Genomic DNA, 23,004 nt, shown 5'->3' with positions numbered 1-23,004 from the left:
TTAACTAACAGTAATTCGAAGAAATTAAAGGACAGAGAGATGGACCAGGGGGGCAGGAGCACAAACTTTGTATCCAAGAGTCCTGGGTTCAATCCCTAATAAGGCAGTTCTTCCTAGCAAGGCCCTGCTGGAAATGACTCCCTTAGCACGACACCACAAGGAGCCCACGAAAACTACCAGAACTACCGGGTACAACATACACTCCAAAAAGAAAGATAACTGAATAATAAGACTCAAAACCTTTTTTTGAACTTGTTATTTCTAAGATCTTGTCATCAGTGACAATATCAAAAACAAACTACACAGCACTTACTTCTGAAGTATATAGTATATTGTATGTTTACAGAATATTAATTTTATGTCTTATATCAAAATATTATAGAACTAAGACATATGAAAAATGACACTTCAGGAGCTATAGTTATAACTATAAGAAACTCTGTAAATTATTGGAATAAAATGATATATTACTTTGTTTCCTAATAATAACCAAAGAAACAGCCCTCTACTGTCACCATAACTTTGCTTAAAACAACCTATGATGTCAGCAGATGGGAGATCAAGTTCTTTTTAAGTTGACTGCAGGTATCAGAATTATAAATACATACAGTATTCCAGGGAAGGGCATAATTAAATGTGACATTTACTGAGCACATAACTATGTACTTATGTACCAGTACAAAAGTCAAGACAGATATCAAGGTGTAATACAGAATGTGGAAGTTACCTGCAAGAAGCAAACTTTAGGGGCTAAAAATTATAAAATCTAGGTAACTACAGCTGGGAGGGCCATATGGAAAAGTAACCTAAACTACATATGGATCTAGTTTATATATACATATATATATATATGAAATGTTCCTCACACTTTTGATATATTTAAATGGATCTAAGTAACAAGTGCTAGTCAAGCCCCCCTAAATAAGGACATCTGTATTTCTGTATTTATAGCTCTGAAGAAACAAATACAAAATATATTTTTAAGCTAAGGGTTCAATTTTTGCCACAGTTAGGAAAATAGACCCATAACATATTTCAAAAAAAAAGAGTTGGAATATTCTTCTTCTCATTAAAAACCAATAGTTTTATCACCAAAATGTGGTACTGTGGAAAGCTGTATTTCATAAAATTAAAATCAAAATGTAAGTTAAATGATTGCAAATCTAAGGCCTGTATATGCATTAAATGGCTAAAGCATTCTATTTCCTATACTAATAAAACAATATATGACCCTTCACAATTTCAATTTTTTCACTAAAACCAGTATACAAGACAAACTGCTTCTGAACAAAATGAACTTTTCCCACTCCTGACAAAATAATTTTTCCCACATAAACAGCTCTGAAAAACAAGAATACCAGATAGTGGGACATCTGTAGAATTTTAATGACAAACCAAATGAACATAATTAGCTTGATAACAAACTACTCCTTACCTCGTATGTTGCAAGCCGATCTAAGTAGGTTAATAATTTCAGTCTACAACGGCAAAGTTCCTTTTGTTCCAGTGTCAACCTGTTTTAGACAACTTTATTAGGCTATTTATACTTACATAAAAGCACATTTGTTAAGAGTTAGAATATAAATGGTCAATAGTCCATTAAGTCTAAAACCCACAGTGCAGCACAAAAGCACAATGGTAAAATATTAAAATGCATTTAAGTTGCTGAAATAATTTACAGCAATTATCTCTAGTAAATAGCACACTTAACTAATTATTTTAATAAAATTTAAAGTCATCATTTACTTTGAAAACTTCACTAATTTAAGTAGTTCTCGTCTCTTCTTAAGCTCCTTCTCCTTTTTATTCTTGGCAGGTTCTTCTTCAAGCTCTTCATAGGAAATTCCTTCAATATCTACTTCACCAGGTAATGTAAACCTCAAGGAAAAAAATTTAAAAAAAAATTTAAATCAGCTTTCTTAAACTTATGGAAAAATAGAAAGAGCTATGCTTGGAATATCACGTTTCACTCAAATGAGAGAAAGAATCCGGAGTTCTGACATCCGTCGACGATCAAGGATCAGAGACGCTGTCTCATTTGCCAAGGTGTCGAAAATCAAATGGGCTGGTCACGTAATGAGATTTAAAGACGACCGTTGGACTAGAGCTGTTACTGATTGGATTCCACGGGATGTCAAGAGACCGCGTGGCCGCCCACCTACCAGATGGTCAGACTTCTTCCTGAAGATCATGAACGATCGGTTTGAGGCCCTTCATGTTCCCGGAGCGAACAGATGCCATTGGGCTACACTAGCACGCAACAGGGACAAATGGAGACGTTACTGGCGCCCGCTCGAGCAAATCGACGACTAACGGGAAGTTAAGTGATTAAGTGAAGTGAAACTTATGGAACGAAAAACTATTTTTCCTGATACTGATTGCGTTATTGATCTTCTGCTAAATTACCAATGATTTGAAAGCACTAGCTATTATGATTTACTCATATACACTGAGTGAACTGAAAGTCATCAGTAATCCTCACATTTAGAAATGTTAAAATCCAAATCCCACAGCCACCACCACGGAAGCCACATCCCAGTTTCACAATTTTACCACTAATCATGGCAGAGGCAAGCCACTGAAACGCACAGGCCCAGTTCTAAAGGTCCTGGAGTTCCTGGAGCAACACCTCCCAGTTCCATAATATTGTCGGGTCAATAGGGGGACACCAAATTAGATGTGAAAGCAGCACAGAAACTGACTAAGCTCAATAAACAAACAGTAATGCAGAAGGTTCAACCAGCCAAATTTTAGTAAACCTTCAGAGGACTTTAATAACCCCATTGTGAGGTATTAACAGTTTTCACATTTTTCTTTTGCTGAAATATTTTAGAATGATTCCATTAGTCATCTGTTGTAACAAGCCATATAAAATGATTTTGTGCCTGCTAAGGGGGGCAGGCTTAGAGGATGAGTGGGAAAATGGGAACAATGGCGGCGGGAAGTTAACACTGATGATGGGGATGGCATGGAACATTGACTACCCAAAAGAACGATATCATGAACAACTTTGTAAACCAGGGTGTTTAAAGGGGGCAAAAATAATTGAGCCAGAAACCAAAACCTACTTCTAAAAATACTTAAATCTAAATTCACAAGAAAACACTCTTTGAGGAAAATGTTACCCAGAGTTCACAATTTCTATGTGTTGTGTTTAAGACCTTAAGAATACCAACATTGGGTGTTTTGTTTTCTTATTGTTTTTGTTTTTTTTGAGGTGGGGAGTTGTATGTTTTTTGTTTAGGGGCTACAACCGAGTTGCTCAGGATTCATTCCTGACTCTGTACTCAGGGATCACTCCTGATGGGCACCGGGAACAATATCAGGCACTTGGGATCAAACCCAGTAAGCTACATGCAAGGCAACCACCCGCCCTGCTGTTCTATTCTCCAGCCCCAAGAATATCAATCTTATTTACATTTTATGCTTGTCTGCCTTTTTTGTGGTGCTAAGGATCAAATGCAGAACTTAACACAGGGAAAGCCTTTGCTTTCCCACAAGACCATAAGCCCAATCTTTCCTCCTATTATCTAAATGTTAGATCATATTTATATCCCCCAAAAGTCCCTGGGTTTGATAAACAATAGCTCTTATGAAATAATTATTATGTTTTTATTAACTGACATTAATAATAAACTGATGACTGGCCGGTGCTTAAATAATTTTTACTTTCGTATGATGCACTGCAATTCAAAGTAACTATAATAAGAAGATATAAGCTTCATAAATTGATGGTGAATGAAGCTCAGGCTTAAAAGTGGTTCATTATCAGCACATCCAAGTGTCTCTTCATTCCACAAAACTCAATAAATGGTTTAAAATTTGTTCTTTCTTTGCATCACAATGTCAAATATAAATATTTAACTTAAGCGAAGCAGTATTTAGAGGTCTCTTCAATGATTCAATGTGATTGGCCAAACAAATGAAAGCAAAGATAGACATATGGGATGATATCAATTTAAGATATTCCGCCACCAAAAAAAGATGATCAGAATAAAGACACTCCACAGACTAGGATAAATATTTGCTCACTATACAAGCTACCGAGAGTATCTCGCCCGCACGGCAAAGCCTGGCAAGCTACCTGTGACGTATTCGATATGCCAAATACAGTAACTAGTGTCACAATGGAGACGTTACTGGGCCTACTCGAGCAAAATCGTTAAACAATGGAAAGACAGTGACAGTGATACATGTGACAAAGGCTTTAATATGCAAGACATACAAAGTATTTGTACACATTACAAATGGGGGAAAAAACTAAAACTTAACAAGAGAAAAACAAAACAAAAAAATCATTAAAAAATGGGAAGAAGACGCCTTCTCCGGATGGAATCCCAGTGACCATGAGCTTCTACAAGCATGGCTCTGGCATGTGGGTACCAGGACATTTTTTCTGAAAATGTGAGTTGGCTGATGAGTCATTTCCTTATATGCAAAGTGATCAATGGAAAGTAAATCATCCAACATTTCTCCCTGAAAATCAGGCTTGACTCTTTTGCAAACCACAACACCCAAAAGGAGAGAGAGAACAAAGGGGAATGCCCTGCCACAGAGGCAGGGTGGGATGAGGGTGATGAGGGATGGGAGGGATACTGGGACCCATGGTGTAGGAAATGGGCACTGGTGGAGGGATGGGTATTTGGTCATTATATAATTGAAGCCCAAGCACAAAATTTCTAAGTCTACAACTGTACTTCATGATGTCTCACTAATAAAAATTTAAAAAATAAATAAATACAATAAAAGTACGGTCACAGTCCTCCCGTTGTTCACAGATTTGCTCGAGCGGGCTCAGTAATGCCTCCATCATGAGACTTGTTGTTACTGTGTTTGGCATATCGAATACGTCACGTGTTTGGCATATCGAATACATTACTGTGTTTGGCATATCGAATATGAACAGAAAATCCTCAAGGAAGACATACAGAAGGCCAAAAAGGTGTATGAAAACATACTCCACATCCCTTATCAACAGGGAAATACATATCAAACTATAATGAGATCTCATCCTCACACCAGTAACCTAGCACACATCATAGCAATCAAATACAACCCATGTCGGCAGGGATATGGTAAAAAGAAAATCCTCATGTACTGCTAGTAGGAATATCAAATTGTTCAATCATTTTTGGGAAGAACTGGACATGTCTCAAAAATCTAAAACTTGAGCTTCCATGACTCATTTCTGTGCATCTATTCCAAGGAGCCAATAACTCTATTTAGAAAAGCTACGAGCACTCCTATTGCAGCACTATTCATAAGAGCCAAAATCTGGGGGAAAAAAATGCAAGAGTCTAAGAATCAATGACGAGACAAAGAAACTATGGTACATATAGAAACAATGGAATACTACTCAACTCTAAGAAAAGACAAAATCATGCCATTTGCTGCTATGTGGATGAAACTGGATGTTGTCAGCCTGAGTGAAGTCTGAGAGGGACAGACACAGAATATCTGTCTCACATGAGGGATATAAAAAAATTAGTATATAAGGGACTAACAAAAAGCAAAGGCAGAGGGCTGGAGCGACAGCACAGAGGGTAGGGCGTTTGCCTTGCATGCGGCCTACCCGAGTTCAATCCCTGGCATCCCATATGATTCCCTGAGCACTGCCAGGAGTAATTCCTGAGTGCACAGCCAGGACTCACCCCTGTGCTTCACCAGGTGTGATCCAAAAAGAAAAAATAAAAAAGCAAACGCAACAGAATCCAACAACTGATCTACAGAACTGAGCTTAGCATGGCAGGAATACAACAGAGTACAGTAAGAAGGGCTGACTCTAGTGCAAACAACACCACCCAAAAGAAAAGAGAGAACAAAAAGGAGTGCCCCTGGGGCTGGAGAGATAGCACAGGCGGTAGGGCATTTGCCTTGCACGCGGCCGACCTGGGTTCGATTCCCAGCATCCCATATGGTCCCCTGAACACCACCAGGAGTAATTCCTGAGTGCAGAGCCAGGAGTAACCCCTGAGCATCGCCGGGTGTGACGCCCCCCCCCAAAAAAAAAAAGAGTGCCCTGCCTCAGAGGCAGGGTGGGGTAGAAGGATGGGCACTGGTAGAAGGATGGGTATGTGTGTGAGGAACTGGGTTCAAGCCCTAGTATAGGAAGGAAGGAAGACGTAAACCAAAGGAAACTGGTTCATTACAGATTAGCCTCCATAAACATTTATTCTTTCTGAAGTCTTAACTTGTAAGTTTTCACACAAAGTCACTTTTATTTTCTAATCCAAATCTTTCTGTAACTAACCTGCCATCATCTGCTCCTCTTCCTATTGCTATTAAAGCTTCCAGGTCTGTGCCTTTTAGTCCATACTGAAGGAGTTCTTTGGCAGAATCCACATTTTCGGGAACTCTTTCCAAACACTCATGAAGAACCCAAGATCGTTTCTTTATTTTACTCTGGATACAAAGAAAATAAAAACAGAAGCATTAGAGAACATATGACACCTGCTACCGCCTGATAACTGCATTCTGAAAATGATAAAGCTCAGGGTCAGAAAGTGCAATAATTAGGGTTCTTATTGCACACAACTGACCTGGGCTTAATCCCTAGTACCACTTAGGGTTCCAAGCCCTGCCAGGACTAAGGAGAGAGCAAGAAGTTAGTCCTCAGCACTCTCAGGTGTGGCCCAAATTATAATAATAATCAAATGAAATTGTAAAGCTCTGCCTGAGTGAGTACAGCATCCTAAGTTCCTGGCCACAAACATTTGCCAGAGAGGCTCACTGTAAACAAGAACATTTCCAATAGATTAGAGTCAGATTTGGGGTGTTCCTATTGCTCGCTTCCTTCTAATGAAGCAGTGAAACACGAAATTCAGTATTCTTCTACAAGAACATAAACATATATCATGTCAGACTTTTATAGACGTTTATAGATGATCTTTATTTTGCATTTGGGCTGTACAAAAGAACAGAAAACAAAGTTGTAAGACAAGATAGATACATCCTATCTTCACATCCTAATGAGTATATTTAACTTTGAAACATGGTGAGTGAGGCAAAATATATCAAGAGTCCCTATTTCCTTGACCAAAGATCCATCACTGGATCATGGGACAAAGGAATTCAGTGATAAAAAGTCATGGGATGCTGCTTCGTAGAGAGGTCAAGGGCATATTCCAATAGTTTCCTCCAAGTCCATTCAAAATCTGGGACTTGTCTTCCTAGAATTAGTGTGTCTACAAATCTGAACAAATCTGAAATACTACCCAACACATAACCAATAATTCTTTTAAAAATTGCAACCTGTCAATTCTTTCTTTAAACACTGCACAAGTCATTAGCTCTTTTCTATGTCTCTGGCCTCTGTGCCTGCCAGTCTATTCCATCAATATACAAGCGCTAGGAAGTGAGGGCATCCTCACCCTTCAGAGGTGTTCCTGCCACCTCTCTCCAGCTCCCGCTACACCTCCAGGGTCAAAACTCCAAGACAGCACCCCATAAAGACTAAGCCGGAAAGAGAGAACAAGGGTAAGGTGCTCGCCCTACATAAGATCAAGCCAGCTCAATCCTCAGCACCACATATGGTCCCCTGAGCACCACCAAGAGAGATCCCTGAACACAGCCAGGAGTGGTCCTGGAGGACAGAATCTGGAGTCAGCCCTGAGCATTGCTGGGTTTGCCTAGAAAACCAAAACACGTGAAAGACTTTTAAAACAGACTCTATCGTGATTATTACCTTCACTAGATTTCAAGGCCATATATGTATTTATATATATATATATATATATATATATATATATATATCTACAATTTTTCTTGTGGTTATTTATATTTTAGATATAAAGCTTGCCTTCTCATGAAAACTTTATTTAGGCCCCTATTGTACCAGCTCTAGAACAACACTGCCAATTCATTTTCTGCATTAACTTATCTATTCTAACACAAGTCAGCTCCGTCAGGAATCAACCCTATTCTTTATTAGGCTCCAGGAAAAAGTTCATTAAATGGGCAAACGTGAATATGTATGCTCACTGTCCCGTGTCACAAAAGAATAAAGATAGCTCAGGCTTGGGATTCTGACATTCTATAGAGTACAAAGCTTTCTTTCTTTTTCATTTTTGTTTTTTAATTTTTTTCTTCCCTCTCGGGTTGTCACCTCTGATGTATTAATAGTTTTCTGCACCCTATTTTGTTGAAGAAACTTCTTCCATGTAACTTTCTCAGATTATGTTCTTATTAATTTTCAAATATCTGAGTACATAAATTTTGGGTGTTTTTTGTTGTTGTTGTTGGGGGGGAGGGGCACACAGGTTGTACTCAGGACTTGATCCTGGCTCTGCATTCAAGGATTAGTCCTGGAGGGGTCAGGGGACCACACTGGGGGCCAGAGATCGAACCTGGGTCTGCCCTGCTGTGCAAAGCAAACACACTACCAGAAGTACTACCTCTCTGGCCGTTCACATATACAAGTTTTTCTGAACAACAACTACCCTACTTACCATTTCTTAGAACCTTCCAAAATGCAAAGGTGTTTTCCTTTCTAAATGTCAGATAAAAAGTCATACCCTTTTCAAAACATTCTGTAAATTCAACTATTTCCTCATAAAGCTATATGGCAAAACAGATATTGCCGTTACCTATTTATTTTCTCACAGCAACAGGGATGGTTAACTCTTCCCACTCAGAGCTGACACAACACTAAGCTTTGTCAAAAGTCGCCTGCTTCTAAACCAGATGTGCTCCTGCTTGTTCTTTTTTCACCACGTTCCTTTAGCTCGATAGCCTGCTACACACCTGAGGGGAATCCAGGAGGAGGTTCCCAGAGGAAGAGAGGCAAGACAACCTCCACTCCAGAGGGAGGTTTTTATTTTCACTCCTAATTCTGACTGTGGTTCCATCTACCAGTTTTGTGATACGTATGTTGGTAGGGGGTTCCTGTTACCAGCCCCACTTACAAGCATCTTGCTCATTCATCCACCGTCCTCTGCTGCCTGGTGACCAAGAACCAGGCCAGGTCCGCATAAGCTCAGAGAACTTCTCCTCCATCCCCTGCATGGCAACCATCCTTCTCCAGTAAAGAAAGAAAAGGCTTTCCTTGAAAAACGGTTCCCTCCTTGCCACCTTCTTGCTCCCTTCAGTTCTAGAATATTCTACAGGGTTATCTATAGATCTTTATAGCTAATCTCCCATGACTAGAAAAAAAAATTCCCATACTGAAACATTCCTTGTTCAAATTACTGAGTGGTTATACTTTATCTCAGGCACTTTCAACCTACTCCCACTCCAATCCCTTCAATTTTGTGGTCAGTGTATAAGGGTTTGTTTTCATTGTCAACAAACTTAGTAACTTTGCTTCTTTCACTATATATGAATGAAATGATGTGGAATTTCTAAAAAAAAAATACTGAGTGGTTTCTAGATCCTATCAGGCTGTAGATGAAGAAAAGTCAAAAGGGAGAGTAAGAGAAAGGATAACGCAAGTCTAGGTATATGCTGGCTGAGCAACTGCTGATCACTTATCTGCAGTACCAAAAAGCACAACTGCAGAGCCAAAAGAAGTAGTAACAAGATCACTGAGTTGAGTAAAACACACTTCATCAACCATAGAAAAGGCAGCAATGTCAAACGAATTCATAAGAAGCCATACAGCGAAATGCAGTTCACAAATTCAAATTTTACCACGTTTCCAAAATTCTGAAACCTACCAGGTAATTCTGAATGGAAGCAATGTTGACAGCGGACTTCCTCCACTGCCTCTGATATACGAGATCGGTATCCAGGCCATAGGTCTGAGCGAGAGACAAGGCTTCCTCATATTCTTCACTTTCGATCTGTGGGCATGAAAAATGAAGCAGCAATGTCACATTACTGACTCATCCCTGTTGTCATTATGATAGAACGCACGGTGACAACCCTGCATCTGTACAGCATTTTAGGCATCCTTATCTATCTCCGGTGGCACCATAAGCTCGCAAACATTGTGAGGAGCAAAGAGATCAGCTACTTCTTTTAGCACTTTAACAGAAGACAGGATGAGAAATGTCTACACTTATGGCAAGACCAGGATGAGCAGTAAATCAGCCAAACTCCTAGCGCCGAACTCCACCAGGAGGAATGCCAATGCACAGTGTGGCTCTAATCTGCTTCCCGAGCAAACCCCTGACAGGAAAGCAAGGGGACTCCCTTCCCTCACCATTTGTAGTCCAATCAGGAGCCCAAGGTCAAATGAAGGAGAGCAAAAAACCCAGGCCCACCCAGCTACGAAATGCATTGGCTAAATGAATTCAGCCTTATCTGCTGTCTGAATTTAGAGTCTGCAGTTTAAAAAACAAACAAAAAACAATTCTTTTTCACACTGATAATCCTGATTATGATTTTATGTTAACTCTAATGCTGATATAAGTTAATGAAACTTTACAACAAGTCTATGTAACTTCATAATACAGAAGTTTTACTGACTGATACTAGTATTTCTTAAAACTTCCTGTTACTAATGCCCAAAAGGAGAGAGAGGGTATTGGGGAAAGTGCCTGCCATGGAGGCAGGGTGAGGACTGCGATGGGGTCGGGGGAAGATACTGGGGACACTGATGGTGGAAAGTGTACACTGGTGGAGGGATGGGTGTTCAATCATTATACAGCTGAATCTCGAACATGAAAGCTTTATAACTGTATCTCACAGTGGTTCAATAAAAAATAAATAAATAAAATAAAAAGTAATGTGGAGTCCATGCCCAATTCAATCAGCTTAATCAATGGCTGAATAATTAAAAGTACTCCTACATTAAAATTAAATTTTAAATTTAAAAAAAAGCTTACTGTGGCTATTTCTAACCTATCTGGGGAGAGAGCTGAAGAGGGATGCCCCTGTCTTCCTGTAGTAGAACAGTTCTTTCTCGGTGAAATAAAATCGAGCTGGCTGTCCAGGAGAAGCTCCACCTCTAAAGGGCTGCTCTCTCACCTTTCTCTGGTAAAGTTCCTCTGGAGTTGTCGAGCGCAAACTCACAAGGCGATAGTTCTTAGTGATGGTCCGCGGGCGCTTCCGGGGCGGGGCAAACCGCTCCATCTCCGTCACCAAGTACAGGCCCTGCTTGACATAACCAAAGTAGCGGGCCTTGGCAGAAGTTTCCTGGTCCGAATCAGAATCCTCTTCACCTTCATCTTCTTCTCCGCCTCTAGCCTCCAAACGAGACCGTTTGGGTGCAAGTCTAATCTCACACTAAATTGAAAAATAAGATGGCAACTTAATAGTCAGGAAGCAAAAAAGCCACTTAGAATTAATCAGGAATATATCTGTAGTTATCCCCTGGTTATTTTCATTACAGTAATTGTGATTAATTCCAAAAGTGAAACTCAGAGGAATACAGCAGCACACATTATAGACATGGCCAGCACAGAACATCAGCTCTGAATATCCAAGAATAAAGCCAATTTGTTAATAGGTCATAAACATGTTCTCCTAAATACAAGTGTGGCAGTTATTTTAGGTAAATAAAGAAGTTTAAGAATGTTTATTCTTCATTCTTAGTAATTTTATGCTATGGTAATCTAAGACTTCTTAATCTATTTAGAAAATGAATATAAAGTATTTATTGGCTTTATGAGAATAGCTCTCCAACCCTCTTTACAAACTTCTGAGACTGAAAGCCTGACTCTTAAAGATAACTTTCATTTCTGAGTTGACAGAGTTGGCTTAGATTTTAAGCCCTGGTTCTCTTTTAAAAACATCTTTAGACTCAGTAACAAACCTTGAAGGAGAAAAAGTATTTGTCAATAGGCACTAAGGTTAAAGTTATTGAAGGCTGTTACCCTTGAAAGATTTAAAATAAGTATATCAAATGACCAAACATAATCTTAAAATGTCACCCTTGAAAGACTTAAAGCAAGAATTTTAAATGACTAAAACATAATCGCAAGACTCTAGCTTCTAATTTCAAGTCTTTCTCTACAACAAATAAGTTTTACTTTAAAAAAAATTTTATATATATATATATGTATTAGTTAACTACATAGGGAAAAAAGTTGTATTTCTTATGTAGTAGTACTTTTTACATTGTAAGATGACTAGTGAAGAAGAAAAAAACTCTGCAACTGAAGGAATTACGCTTCATAAAGAACAAAATAACTAGACTTTTTTTTATTCTCATAACATTTTTTGAATGAACAACAATCTTTTTTAGGCTGCATGCACCCAATTTCTAATTTCAGCCACATATTTCTATTTCTAAAGATAAGACTAAAGATTAAGGATGGAAAGGTTACCACAAATATATGGTTGCTTTAGGGGAAAAGTATTACCTCCAAGCTTAGAAACCCCCCATCATGTGCAGCAGTGACTTGAGGCGATGGCTCAAACCATTCACAGGATTTTCCCAGCAAATTCTTCAAAGTTTTCACTGATGACACAGTCAAAGCACCAGAGCAGCGAGCCAAGGTCACTGCGTTGTCTGCCCACCAATTTACATCAATCAGAGGGTAGAAGGTCTCTTTATCTGATGGAGGGAAAGTAAATCAACACAAATGCCCATTCAACGCAGTTTATTGTGTTTAGTAAAATAATCAATTTAAAAACCACAACTGTTCATGAAAGGAGTGCTAAATATCCAGAAACAAAGACTGGAAGAATGGGACAGGGCTTCAGGCCTCTTTGCCTTGCACTCTCCACAACCCCAATTTATACCACCAGGGGTCACTACTAAGCACGGAGCCTGGGACAGCTCAGCGCGCTGCCTGGCGTGACCTGAACACCAATTTATAATTTTAAGTAAAACAAATGCCCTGAAGCAGGTGGGCAGACACTCAGATGAGCAGAGCCCCTCTCTGCACCTAGAAAACAGGGGCATCCTCATTGCCAGGAGAAGGGAGCTAGCTAAGAGGCATCTGAAGGAATTCTTGTAAAGTAGCACCTAGTTTAGGACCATCAAGCCCTTTTGTCTAATCACATTTTCCCCATACCATTCCATTTTTCATCAAGTTTAATTTTAAAATGCTCAGGTTTAACCATTCCATTATAAATGATTCCATGTTCCATTAAGTTTAATGTGAATAGGTATGCTTACTCTTGTTAATATGTCTTTTGCCAGTACAATGCATTGGACACCAACTAGCAAATGTGGGAGAGTAGAAGGAAAAGGAGAGAAGCTCTTCCTCCCCTAAGATTTCAACTAATTAGAAAGAAAAATCAGAAAATAAATTCAAAATTATAAAAATAAAATGGGGGGCCAGAAGCGGTAGGGCGTTTGCCTTGCACATGGCCCATCTAGGTTGGATCAATGGCATCCCATAGGGTCTGCCAAGCCCACCAGGAGTGATCTCTAAATGCAGAGCCAGGAGTGAGTGAGGCCAGAGCAACACAGTGTGGCCCAAAAACTGAAATAAACTAATGAAAGAAAATAAATCATCTTTAGCAGTGAAAATTAACTGTGGTCCACCAAACTAAGGCTTTCGAACGAAAAATGGCACAATATTAATTACAATTCTATTACCCTTTTTGTACTTTGTTGATTCCACAAAGGATCGAAAGGGGATGAAGGCAATGCAACAGTAGAGATAAACTTCTCAAAATACACTGATATCTGATCAAGACAGAGGTTTTCAAACAGGAAGTCAGCTTCATAAGAGTGACTCATTATTGGGCTGGGGAGAGGAGAGTGGGTGAGGTGCCCCTCCCACCCGTTCACTCCCTGGCATTGCATATGGTCCCACCAAGCACAGCCAGAAATGATCGCTGAGCACAAATCCAGGAGTAACTCCTGACTTTGGCATTGCCAGATGTGACCCAAAACAAAATAAAAGAGCACCTCATTATTTAATGAAAATAAGACTAAAGGTAAAGGTAAAGGTAAAGGCCCTCCCGTTGATCATCGATTTGCTCGAGCGGGCCCAGTAACGTCTCCATTGGAGACTTTGTTGTTACTGTGTCTGGCATATCGAATACTCTCGGTAGCTTGCCGGGCTCTCCGAGAGGGGCGGAGGAATCGAACTCGGGTCGGCCATGTTGGCCGCTTGTAAGGCGAACGCCCTGCCCGCTGTACTATCCCTCTAGCCCAATAAGACTATAACAACTCAATATTCCCATGTGATTTAAGCGTTAAGCAATCCATATAAATAAAGAATTCCCACTATGTGTGGAAAGCAGATTTCCTGAGCTAGCAGAGAAGTATAAACCAGGAAAGAAAAGAGGTAAACTATAGGATAACATTAGTAGGATAACAGTAAATCATCGGAATATAAACTCTACCTTTTGCTTTCATGATAGTATTGTCTTGTTTGTTTGTTTGTTCTTGAGTGAATATTTTGAATGATTAACAAGAGTTTTTAATTTAATTTTAATAATTTTAATAAATTACCCAGAATTGACCATGAAGGACTCCCTCTCTCCTCTCTCCCCAGTTTATTTCAGAAGGAGGGTACTTGCAAACTTCGAATTTGGTGTGCATTTCAATACTGGCTTTGCGGAGAGAGAGAGACCTGTTGTTCTTGTCTTGAGGCCCCACACTAGCCTTGATCATGAAAAACACTAATCCTTGGCTATGAGAAAACTGGACTTGTGGCTGTGGTACATTTCAATGAAATTCTATGAGTGCAGACTCTATCTCCCCAGAACATGCAACTTTGGCCCTAGAATTAGTTTAAATGGGGGCGGGGGGATAAGGTTAAAAAAAAAAAAAAGAAAGGAAAAAGAAAAGCCATCTCCCTACACCCTACTATTTTCACAGAACTGGGTGTCCCCATCATGCCTTTACCAGGAAAAAAAGAGGAGTTATCAGATACAATTCTAGAGGCATAAAAGCCTAAAGACTGGACCTTTGGAATCTACATAACAAAAGTGATTCACCTTATCTTACAGTAAAGTTCCTCATACATTTAATTTGCAGTTTCTATAAACTCAAAGCTTATTCCTTTGTCTAGTTCCTCCTCTAAAAATACATTGTTTCCTTTGCTAAGAAGCTTCAAAGCCCAATTTCCAACCAACCCTTGAAGATATTCAACTGCTATTCCCAGGTATAAACTGGATTCTCATGCTAATACCCTTTTTGTGAGGGTTTTTCTCTTTTTAAGTCTGTCTTTTATCAATCTTATTTTACAGGGCACCAGCCAGAACACTTTTATTACAGAAAAGAAGTCTCAATCTCTTTTCATTACACTTACTTTTAATTTTTTTTCTCTTCTCAGTAGAAAGTCTCCATCCAGGATTAAGGTCATCATAGCCTGGCTAAAAATAAACAAATAAATAAGAAACATACACATGACTTCTTTACACAACAACTATCAACTTAGGAAAATTCTGAGTTGGGGGGTCAAATCAGCTCTGCTCCCTGCCATGACAATGCCCCAGGTTGCCACCCTCAAACGTCTCCTCCATCTCCTGAACGACCATGATCCCAGAGGCACATAAACCAATCTCAGAACCCAGGGGCTTTTAGCAGTAATCCCTCTAGGCTTATTACTAAAATATCAGAAATCCAATTTCGCGCCACACAACATCATATGCTCTTCATAATCAGCAATAGAAAATAAATTATTTAATGATGTCATTTTGGCAGGTCTGAGTGTAGGGGAAAATTCCAAATAATAATGTTGGGTCTTTTGTCATAATATTGAATGTGACCAACACAGAGAGTGAGTAAAGTGGAAATCTGCCACACAGGTGTGTGTGTGTGGGGGGGGGGGGTAAATACTGGGGTTCTTGGTGGTGGAAAATGTACACTGGTGAAGGGACGGGTGTTTGATCTTTGTATGACCAAGACTTAACTGAGAGGCTTTATGACTGTTCTCACGGTGATTCAATAAAAAGAAAGAAAGAAAGAAAGAAAGAAAGAAAGAAAGAAAGAAAGAAAGAAAGGAAGGAAGGAAGGAAGGAAGGAAGGAAGGAGAAAGAAAGAGAAAGAAAGAAAGAAAGAAAGAAAGAAAGAAAGAAAGAAAGAAAGGAAGGAAGGAAGGAAGGAAGGAAGGGAAAGAAAGGAAAGAAAAGAAAAGAAAGAAAGAAAGAAAGAAAGAAAGAGAAGGAAAGAAAGAAAGAAAGAAAGAAAGAAAGAAAGAAAGAAAGAAAGAAAGAAAGAAAGATTGATTCTGAGAACACCATCAAGAACTATGGACTTTTTTTTTTTTCAGGTACCAGGATTTACAATCCTGTGAAGGGGAAGGTTTCATCCATGAAGCATTCCAGCACCAACCACCCCCAAAACCTGAGTGTCCACTTCCCTCCATCACCGTTCCAGTGACCTTTCTTGGTTGTAGCTTCCTACTGAAGACCAGTTCTTAGCTTCCGTTGCCTTCGGGTATTTCTAATCACCCTATGATGATTCTTTACACCCCACAACTACAGACTTTCTTAAAAGAACTAAATGTAAAGGTGATACTTCCCTTTGATCCCTTAGTTATACCAACTTGAAATCTACTCTACTCCACAGTCCCAAAAATCAATTGTTCTTACAATAGAAGTGTACACTTGCAAGTACTCCGGTCAAATTCAACTAAAAAGAGCATGCACAAGAACAGTAAGATACTAAGCACACAATTAATTCAAATGAAAGCAAGATACAGCAAAAATTCTAACACAGAGAGACACACACTGGGGAGAAAGCAAATGTGCTTTGCAAATAAACACTGGCCTGGATACAAGGCCCACCCTGACTGCTCTCAGACTAAGCAACCCCTTCAGGCCTGTTTTCCATAGCTTTGAAACTGGACACTGCAACTCCTACATTATCTCTAGCTCCTACATTGGTTCTGACTTTCTATGACTGAAAATTCACTGCATAAAACACAGAGAATAATGCAATACTCAAACTGAGTCTATTCATATCCTAATCTCCTGGTAACATAATGTCACATCAATACAATGAGACATAATGAGAACATAATGACACATCAATATCCCTCAAATACCATAAAACAATTGAGATTAAGTCACTGCCAAAAACCCTCCTGGCTCGCTATTAATTATTTAATCTTCAGAATTACAACAGTATTGGGAAATACTAACAAAAAATCATTTGGGGATTTATATAAAATCTTAGGCCTAAGAAAAAGAATGCAGTACCTGAGTCAAAATCTGCTTTAAGAGAATAAGCTTATGTTTTCTTACCAACTTATAAGTAATTATTAGGACATTTAAAGTGGCATTTCTTACCATGTCCTGAAAGAGTCTACTCTGTGTAATTATGGCATGCCACTCAGAGCACTTATTCCTCTTGCCTCAACTCAATGATTAAAAATATGATTAAGTCTAAAAGAATTAGGATATAGGGCTGGATCTCGAGATAGTAAAGTACAGCAGGTAAGGCTTTGTCATGCACAATGGCCAACCTGAGTTAAACCCAAGTTAGATCCTCAGCATCCTCTGTGGACCCTCAAGCAACACCAAAATTTTTTTTTTAATTTTTATTAGTGAAACACCATGAGGTACAGTTGTAGACTTACAAATTTTTGTGCTTGGGTTTCAGTTATACAATGATCAAGTACCCATCCCTCCACCAGTGCCCATTTTCCACCACCACGAATCCCAGTATCCCTCCCACCCCCCATCCCCCCCATCCCACCCTGCCTCTGTAGCAGGGCATTCCCTTTTGTTCTCTCTCCAAAATTTTTAACACAGAGCAAGGAGGGTTGCCCTGAGTATTGCCAGATGTGGTCCAAACCCCCCCCCAAAAAAATTAGTAAATAAATTTTAAAAAGTGAATTAGAATGCAATATTACTGCTGACAATAATCATCAAAAAAGCTTAAAAAAATACTCAGTTGATCATGTATAAGGATCTGTGGAAGTTATAAACGCCTCCAAATCACCAACTACATGTTCCAACACACAATATGCACATCACAACTTATTTACATAATGGCAAGTATCCCCTACTCACATTCTGCACAGTATGGAATAACACTTTAACCCTGATAAATAATAACTATGCTTCAACCTTGGGTAAATTCATAAATGCATATAGATCACAATAAAACACAACAAAAAATCTTGACAAAAAAATTTCAAGTATATTGGAATCAGTACATTAAGTATTCAAAATGTACTCATTTTCATCAAAATTACTAGTAGAAAGCAGACCATCTTTCTAGTCATCATTTAGAGCCAGTGGCCAGATATAGTGGGAGAGGGAGACATAGTCCCCCTGCGGATTGCTTAAGTAACCAAAGTCTCTCCTCAACTCAAACTGAAACAAATGAAGGTTCATTCTTCTGTATACACAAGTCTGTGAAAGTCAACTTTGTATTGCCAGATCCATCAGAGTGAGCAGAGTGAGCATCCTAGTAGCCAAATTGTGAATGAGTAAGTGAGCTAATGCTTTAAATCACTGAGCTCTGAGAATGTCTGAACGGCAAGAAAAATAGCTAAACATCATTCCAGAATTTCTGCACCCTCTCAAAAGCGTGCTCCTGCTACTTAGAGTCTGTGAAGCCTACATTTACACTGTGAGCATAAAAACAGACAATACAGGTTCCACGTTTGACCAGGCAGTAACCTGAGAAATGAATTAAAAAGACAGTAACTCAAGGTCAAGCATGATGACTGTCCCAAAATAAATACAGACAAAAGTACTAAGGGTCTTCAAAGAATTGAGAGATCATCTTAAATATAAATTTGAGAAAGATGAGTGGAATTCAAGAGATAGAAAGAAAGTCTTATATGGTATATATTTAAGTCTGGATAAGATGTGGGTGTGGAAAAATAGTAGAGGAAAACACTGCAATCAGAGAACACAACAAAGACAGTACACCAATGAAAACACAGTTTTATGTATGAAAGAAAGTAGGCTGAGTTAAGAAACACAGATCCATCAGATATGGAATTATCTGCATTTCTCTTTGGGCTTTTGGGGGGGTGGAGTGGGAATAGGGAGGGATTAATGATATCTGATTCAAGTCTCTGGGACTGCTGCTTTCTGGCTAAAGTGCCCACGACCCCCTTGTGAGCAAAGAGAAGGGTACTTGCTCCTGGCAAGATGGGAGATGTGTGCTGAAAGTAGATAAAGGACCAAACGTGATAGCCTTTCAGTATCTATATTGCAAACCATAATACCCAAAAGTAGAGAAAGAGTATGGGGGAAATTATCTGCCACAGAGGCAGGGGAGGATGGGAAGGACAGTGGGAGGGTAGGGGTACTGGAGATTTGGTTGTAGAAAATGTTCACTGGTGGAGGGATGGGTGTTTGATCATTGCATGGCTGAACACAAACATGAAAGCTTTGTAACTATCTCAGGGTGATTCAATTAAAAAAAAATCTGTTACAAATAGTACATCACAATGCCTAAATAAAACTACAATAACAAAAAAGAAAAAGAAATTTAAAAGAAATCAGTTTTATATTTTAGATACAAACGTTTCTATAGCCAACACAATTTTTTCTAGATTATTTTACTTGTAAATTTTTTAACAGCAGAAGCTAAATATAATAAAGCCCCTGTCTCTAACAGCAAAAACAAACAAAAAAGACTTCAAAATTATATTATATAGCTAGAATCTGGAAACAACGTGACTGCCCGAGAACAGACGAACAGATAAAGAAACCACGGCACATATACACAATGGAATACTACACAGCTGTTGGGGAAAATGAAGTCATAAAGTCTGCCTCAAATGAATGGACTTGAAGAGCATCATGCTGAGTGAAATGAGTCAGAAAGAGAGGGACAGATATAGAATGACTGCATTCACTTGTGGTATGCAAAAAATATGTATAGTAGAAGACATATCCATGGCCAGGGAAAACAGGGACTAAGAGCATTGGTCAATGGTTGGAATCAATCACCATTCTGTGAGGCAGAGGGTAGGTAAGATAGAGAAGGGACCAGGGTGACAGTAATAGCTAGCAATGATCATGCTGGACAAGAACTGAGTATTGAAAATAGGTAAAGGGATATACTGGATAACCTTTCTGTATTGCAAATCACAATGCTCAAAAGGAGAGAGAGAGAGAGAGAGGAGAGAGAGAAGAGGGTGAGAGAGAGGAGAGAGAGTAGAGAGAGAGAGGAGAAAGAGAGAGAGAGAGGAAGAGAGAGAGGAGAGAGAAAGAGGGTGAGAGAGAGGAGAGAGAAAGAGAGAAAGAAGAGAGAGGAGAGAGAAAGAGAGAGAGAGGAGAGAGAAAGAGAGGAGAGAGAAAGAGAGAGAGAAGAGAGAAAGAAGAGAGAGATAGAGAGAAGAGAGAGGAGAGAGAAAGAGAGAGAAGAGAGAGAGGAGAGAGGAGAGAGAGAGAAGAGAGAGAGAGGAGAGAGAGAAGAGAGAGAGAAAAGTGCCTGCTACAGAGGTAGATGGGGGGGGGGGGTTATGGTTATAGGAGGAAATTTTGGGACCCTGGTGCTGGGAAATGTACACTGATGGAGGAATGGGTTTCCTTGGAATACTATGATTGAAAACTAATCACAAACAGCTTTGTAAAGGTCTATCTCATAGTGATTCAATAATAAAATCTTTTTTAAAAAAATAATAAAATTATGTTGTTTATTCATTCCAAAGGCATATATGAGCTTTACTGGGAGGGGGTACATTTGAGTCACACACATAATGCTCAGAAACTACTCCCAGCACAGTACTCAGGGACCAGGAAGCCTCAGGAATCAAACATGGTGTCCCGCATGGGAAACACGGAGCTATTTCTCCAGACTCAAACACTTCACATGTCAACTAGAGTAGAGTCACAGAAAGAATGAAGAGCCCATGACTAGCTCAAGGAGCTTGCAGCTCAATGAAGGTGCAAAAACAGCTATGGAAAAAAAAAAATCAAGATTGAGCACATAAACTGTCTTCTCACTCACCACCCTTTACTGCTTATCTTATTTTAGGAAATTAAGTCTAGTACCTACTATGTGTCAAAGAGAAAAAAAATCAAAATGGAAAAGATAAGCTTTTGTCTATTATCTGTAAAGAAATACAAATAAACAAAATGTAAATATATAAACATAACATATGGGAAATGTTTGAACTGAAAATCAATTGAGAAATTTTACTATATTCCAGACATGAACAAAACTTAATACTCACAGATTTCTAGCCAGATGGATTTTCATATTGACAATGAAAGCCAATGTAGTTAATCAACTCAAAACTGGATAGGAGTAAATCAGAATAGGCACTTTCAAAACTATCTTTAATCATTAGATTTTTTTACTGAGGAAATAGTCACACAAAGCACATTATGAAAACTAATAAAGTGGAGAATTACATGCAGAAGCCCTAGAGGAGCTGATTTCACAATTTGGTAAATGAGTTTAAGGTCATATGGGACAGAAGTAACATTAGCTTCTATTATTAGTTTTAAACATCAAGCAATGTTTAATCTAGCATTACAGTTAACTATAAAATATACATTACCCTCTGTGTGTGTGTGTGTGTGTGTGTGTGTGTGTGTGTGTGTGTGTTGCCAGGGATAGAACCCAGGGCCTCACATATGCAAGGCCAGTGCTCTGCCACTGAGCCCCATGTCTGGTCCCACAAGTCCTATTTTAAACTAGATAGCTGTTCATTCATTTCCTAGAGCACTTACCAAGAGAATCAAGTCCCAGCCCTATCTTCTGACCCAAATCATTCCAGATAAATGACAACAAAGCAGCTATTTAAAGGTTTTTCAGAAAGGGGATGGAGCACAGGGGGTAGGGCTTTTGCCTTGCACACAGCCGACATGGGTTCGATTCCCACCATCCCATATGGTCCCCGGAGCACTGCCAGGAATAATTCCTGAGTGCATGAGCCAGGAGTAACCCCTGTGCATCGCCGGGTGTGACTCAAAAAGAAAAAAAAAAAGGTTTTTCAGCAGTTTATATTGCTTCCAAGAGTTTTTAAGCCACTAATGAACACACAAAGTAACATTAATCTATTTGGCAAACAATAATGTTGTAGCTGTCACTTACTAATATTTTGTATCTCTATGTAATGAACCAGAAGGTGCCATTCTTATAAACTGCACAGACTCTCTGCATCATTTTCCATTAACACTATATTAAACCAAATATTGGGGCGGGGTGGGAGGAACATGCACAGGACACATTGGCTAATTTTCCCAGTTAAAGGCCAGTATTTCTATAAGCACAATGAGAATTTACACTTCAGAAAGAAGCTAAAGCTAAAGTTAGAGGACCTGAGTCCAAATAAAATACTGACTCTAACACGTAGTGGTCTAAATTAATTTCTTTTGGGACTATTTTCATCTGCTAGATAAATATAAAAACAATTTTTTACTTAATAGGACTGTCAAGCAGCAAATGAAACAGATGAAAATTACTTTAAGAACAGCCAAGCTTTACCACAAAAATGTTATTCCCCACAATCCTCTTCCCTGACACCACACACTATATTACGTGACTTTCCTCTGAGCAGATCTTTTCATAATAAAGTATCTTACTTCATTGAACTGTCTGCAATTCCTCTTGCAAGTGAACATATTAAAAATAATATGAACGTATTAAAAACAAGGACTGCGACTTGCTTTTTCTACCTTAGCACTTGGTAAGGATTAAATAAACAGTTTAACTATATTACAGGGCAGAGTCTGGCAAATTCCCCGTGGCATACCAAATATGCCAAATACCAGTAATAATGATGGGTCTCATTCTCCTAAAGAGCCTTGAATATAATCTCAGGGTTAGGATGAAAGAGACGTTACTGGGGCCTGCTCGAGGCAATCGACGAATAACAGGATGATGAAATGAAAATGAAAAAAAAACTATATTACTTTATGATTATGTTTCTATGAGTATCGTAACACCCTACTCTGTGGAGTACAGAGAAGCTTTATAGTACCTACTCCACTGTCCCTATAAACATTAAAGTCTCAATTAAAACACTTAACCCAACGTAGTTAGCCCCAGGATAAAGGCAAAAGACTCTAAGATGCTTCACCAAATCCTCATGTTAGGCATGACTTCGCCTCATGTACCACTGCATCATAAGTAGCTGAGTTATTTATCATCAAAAGATATGTCTACCAATGAGAGGCCATCTTAACTATTTATTGTAGCACCTGGTATACATTAACTAGCTTAAGCATTCAATGAGTTTCTCAAGTTTGAAAAAGCTGAAAAAAATCTGCACCACATTTGCTGAGAAAAAA

The 23,004-nt window shown here is 39.0% G+C and overlaps 1 protein-coding gene across 1 annotated transcript in view; it reads right to left on the bottom strand.

The window, feature by feature from the left end:
* NBAS (NBAS subunit of NRZ tethering complex) overlaps positions 1-23,004 on the bottom strand; it is a 389,024-nt gene that overhangs the window by 277,412 nt on the left and 88,608 nt on the right. The window contains exons 13-19 of the mRNA XM_056124489.1: positions 15,099-15,162; positions 12,246-12,439; positions 10,909-11,166; positions 9,654-9,779; positions 6,251-6,402; positions 1,747-1,878; positions 1,436-1,514 (exon numbers count right to left, since the gene is read on the bottom strand). Coding sequence (XP_055980464.1) covers positions 1,436-1,514; positions 1,747-1,878; positions 6,251-6,402; positions 9,654-9,779; positions 10,909-11,166; positions 12,246-12,439; positions 15,099-15,162 — 1,005 coding nt within the window. The remainder of the gene's footprint in view (positions 1-1,435; positions 1,515-1,746; positions 1,879-6,250; positions 6,403-9,653; positions 9,780-10,908; positions 11,167-12,245; positions 12,440-15,098; positions 15,163-23,004) is intronic.

The sequence above is a fragment of the Sorex fumeus genome, unplaced genomic scaffold, assembly GCF_029834395.1.
Source record: "Sorex fumeus unplaced genomic scaffold, SorFum_2.1 ptg000006l, whole genome shotgun sequence".
In the NCBI taxonomy this organism is placed as follows: Eukaryota; Metazoa; Chordata; class Mammalia; order Eulipotyphla; family Soricidae; genus Sorex; species Sorex fumeus.
This window is presented reverse-complemented; position numbering and strand designations above follow the sequence as displayed.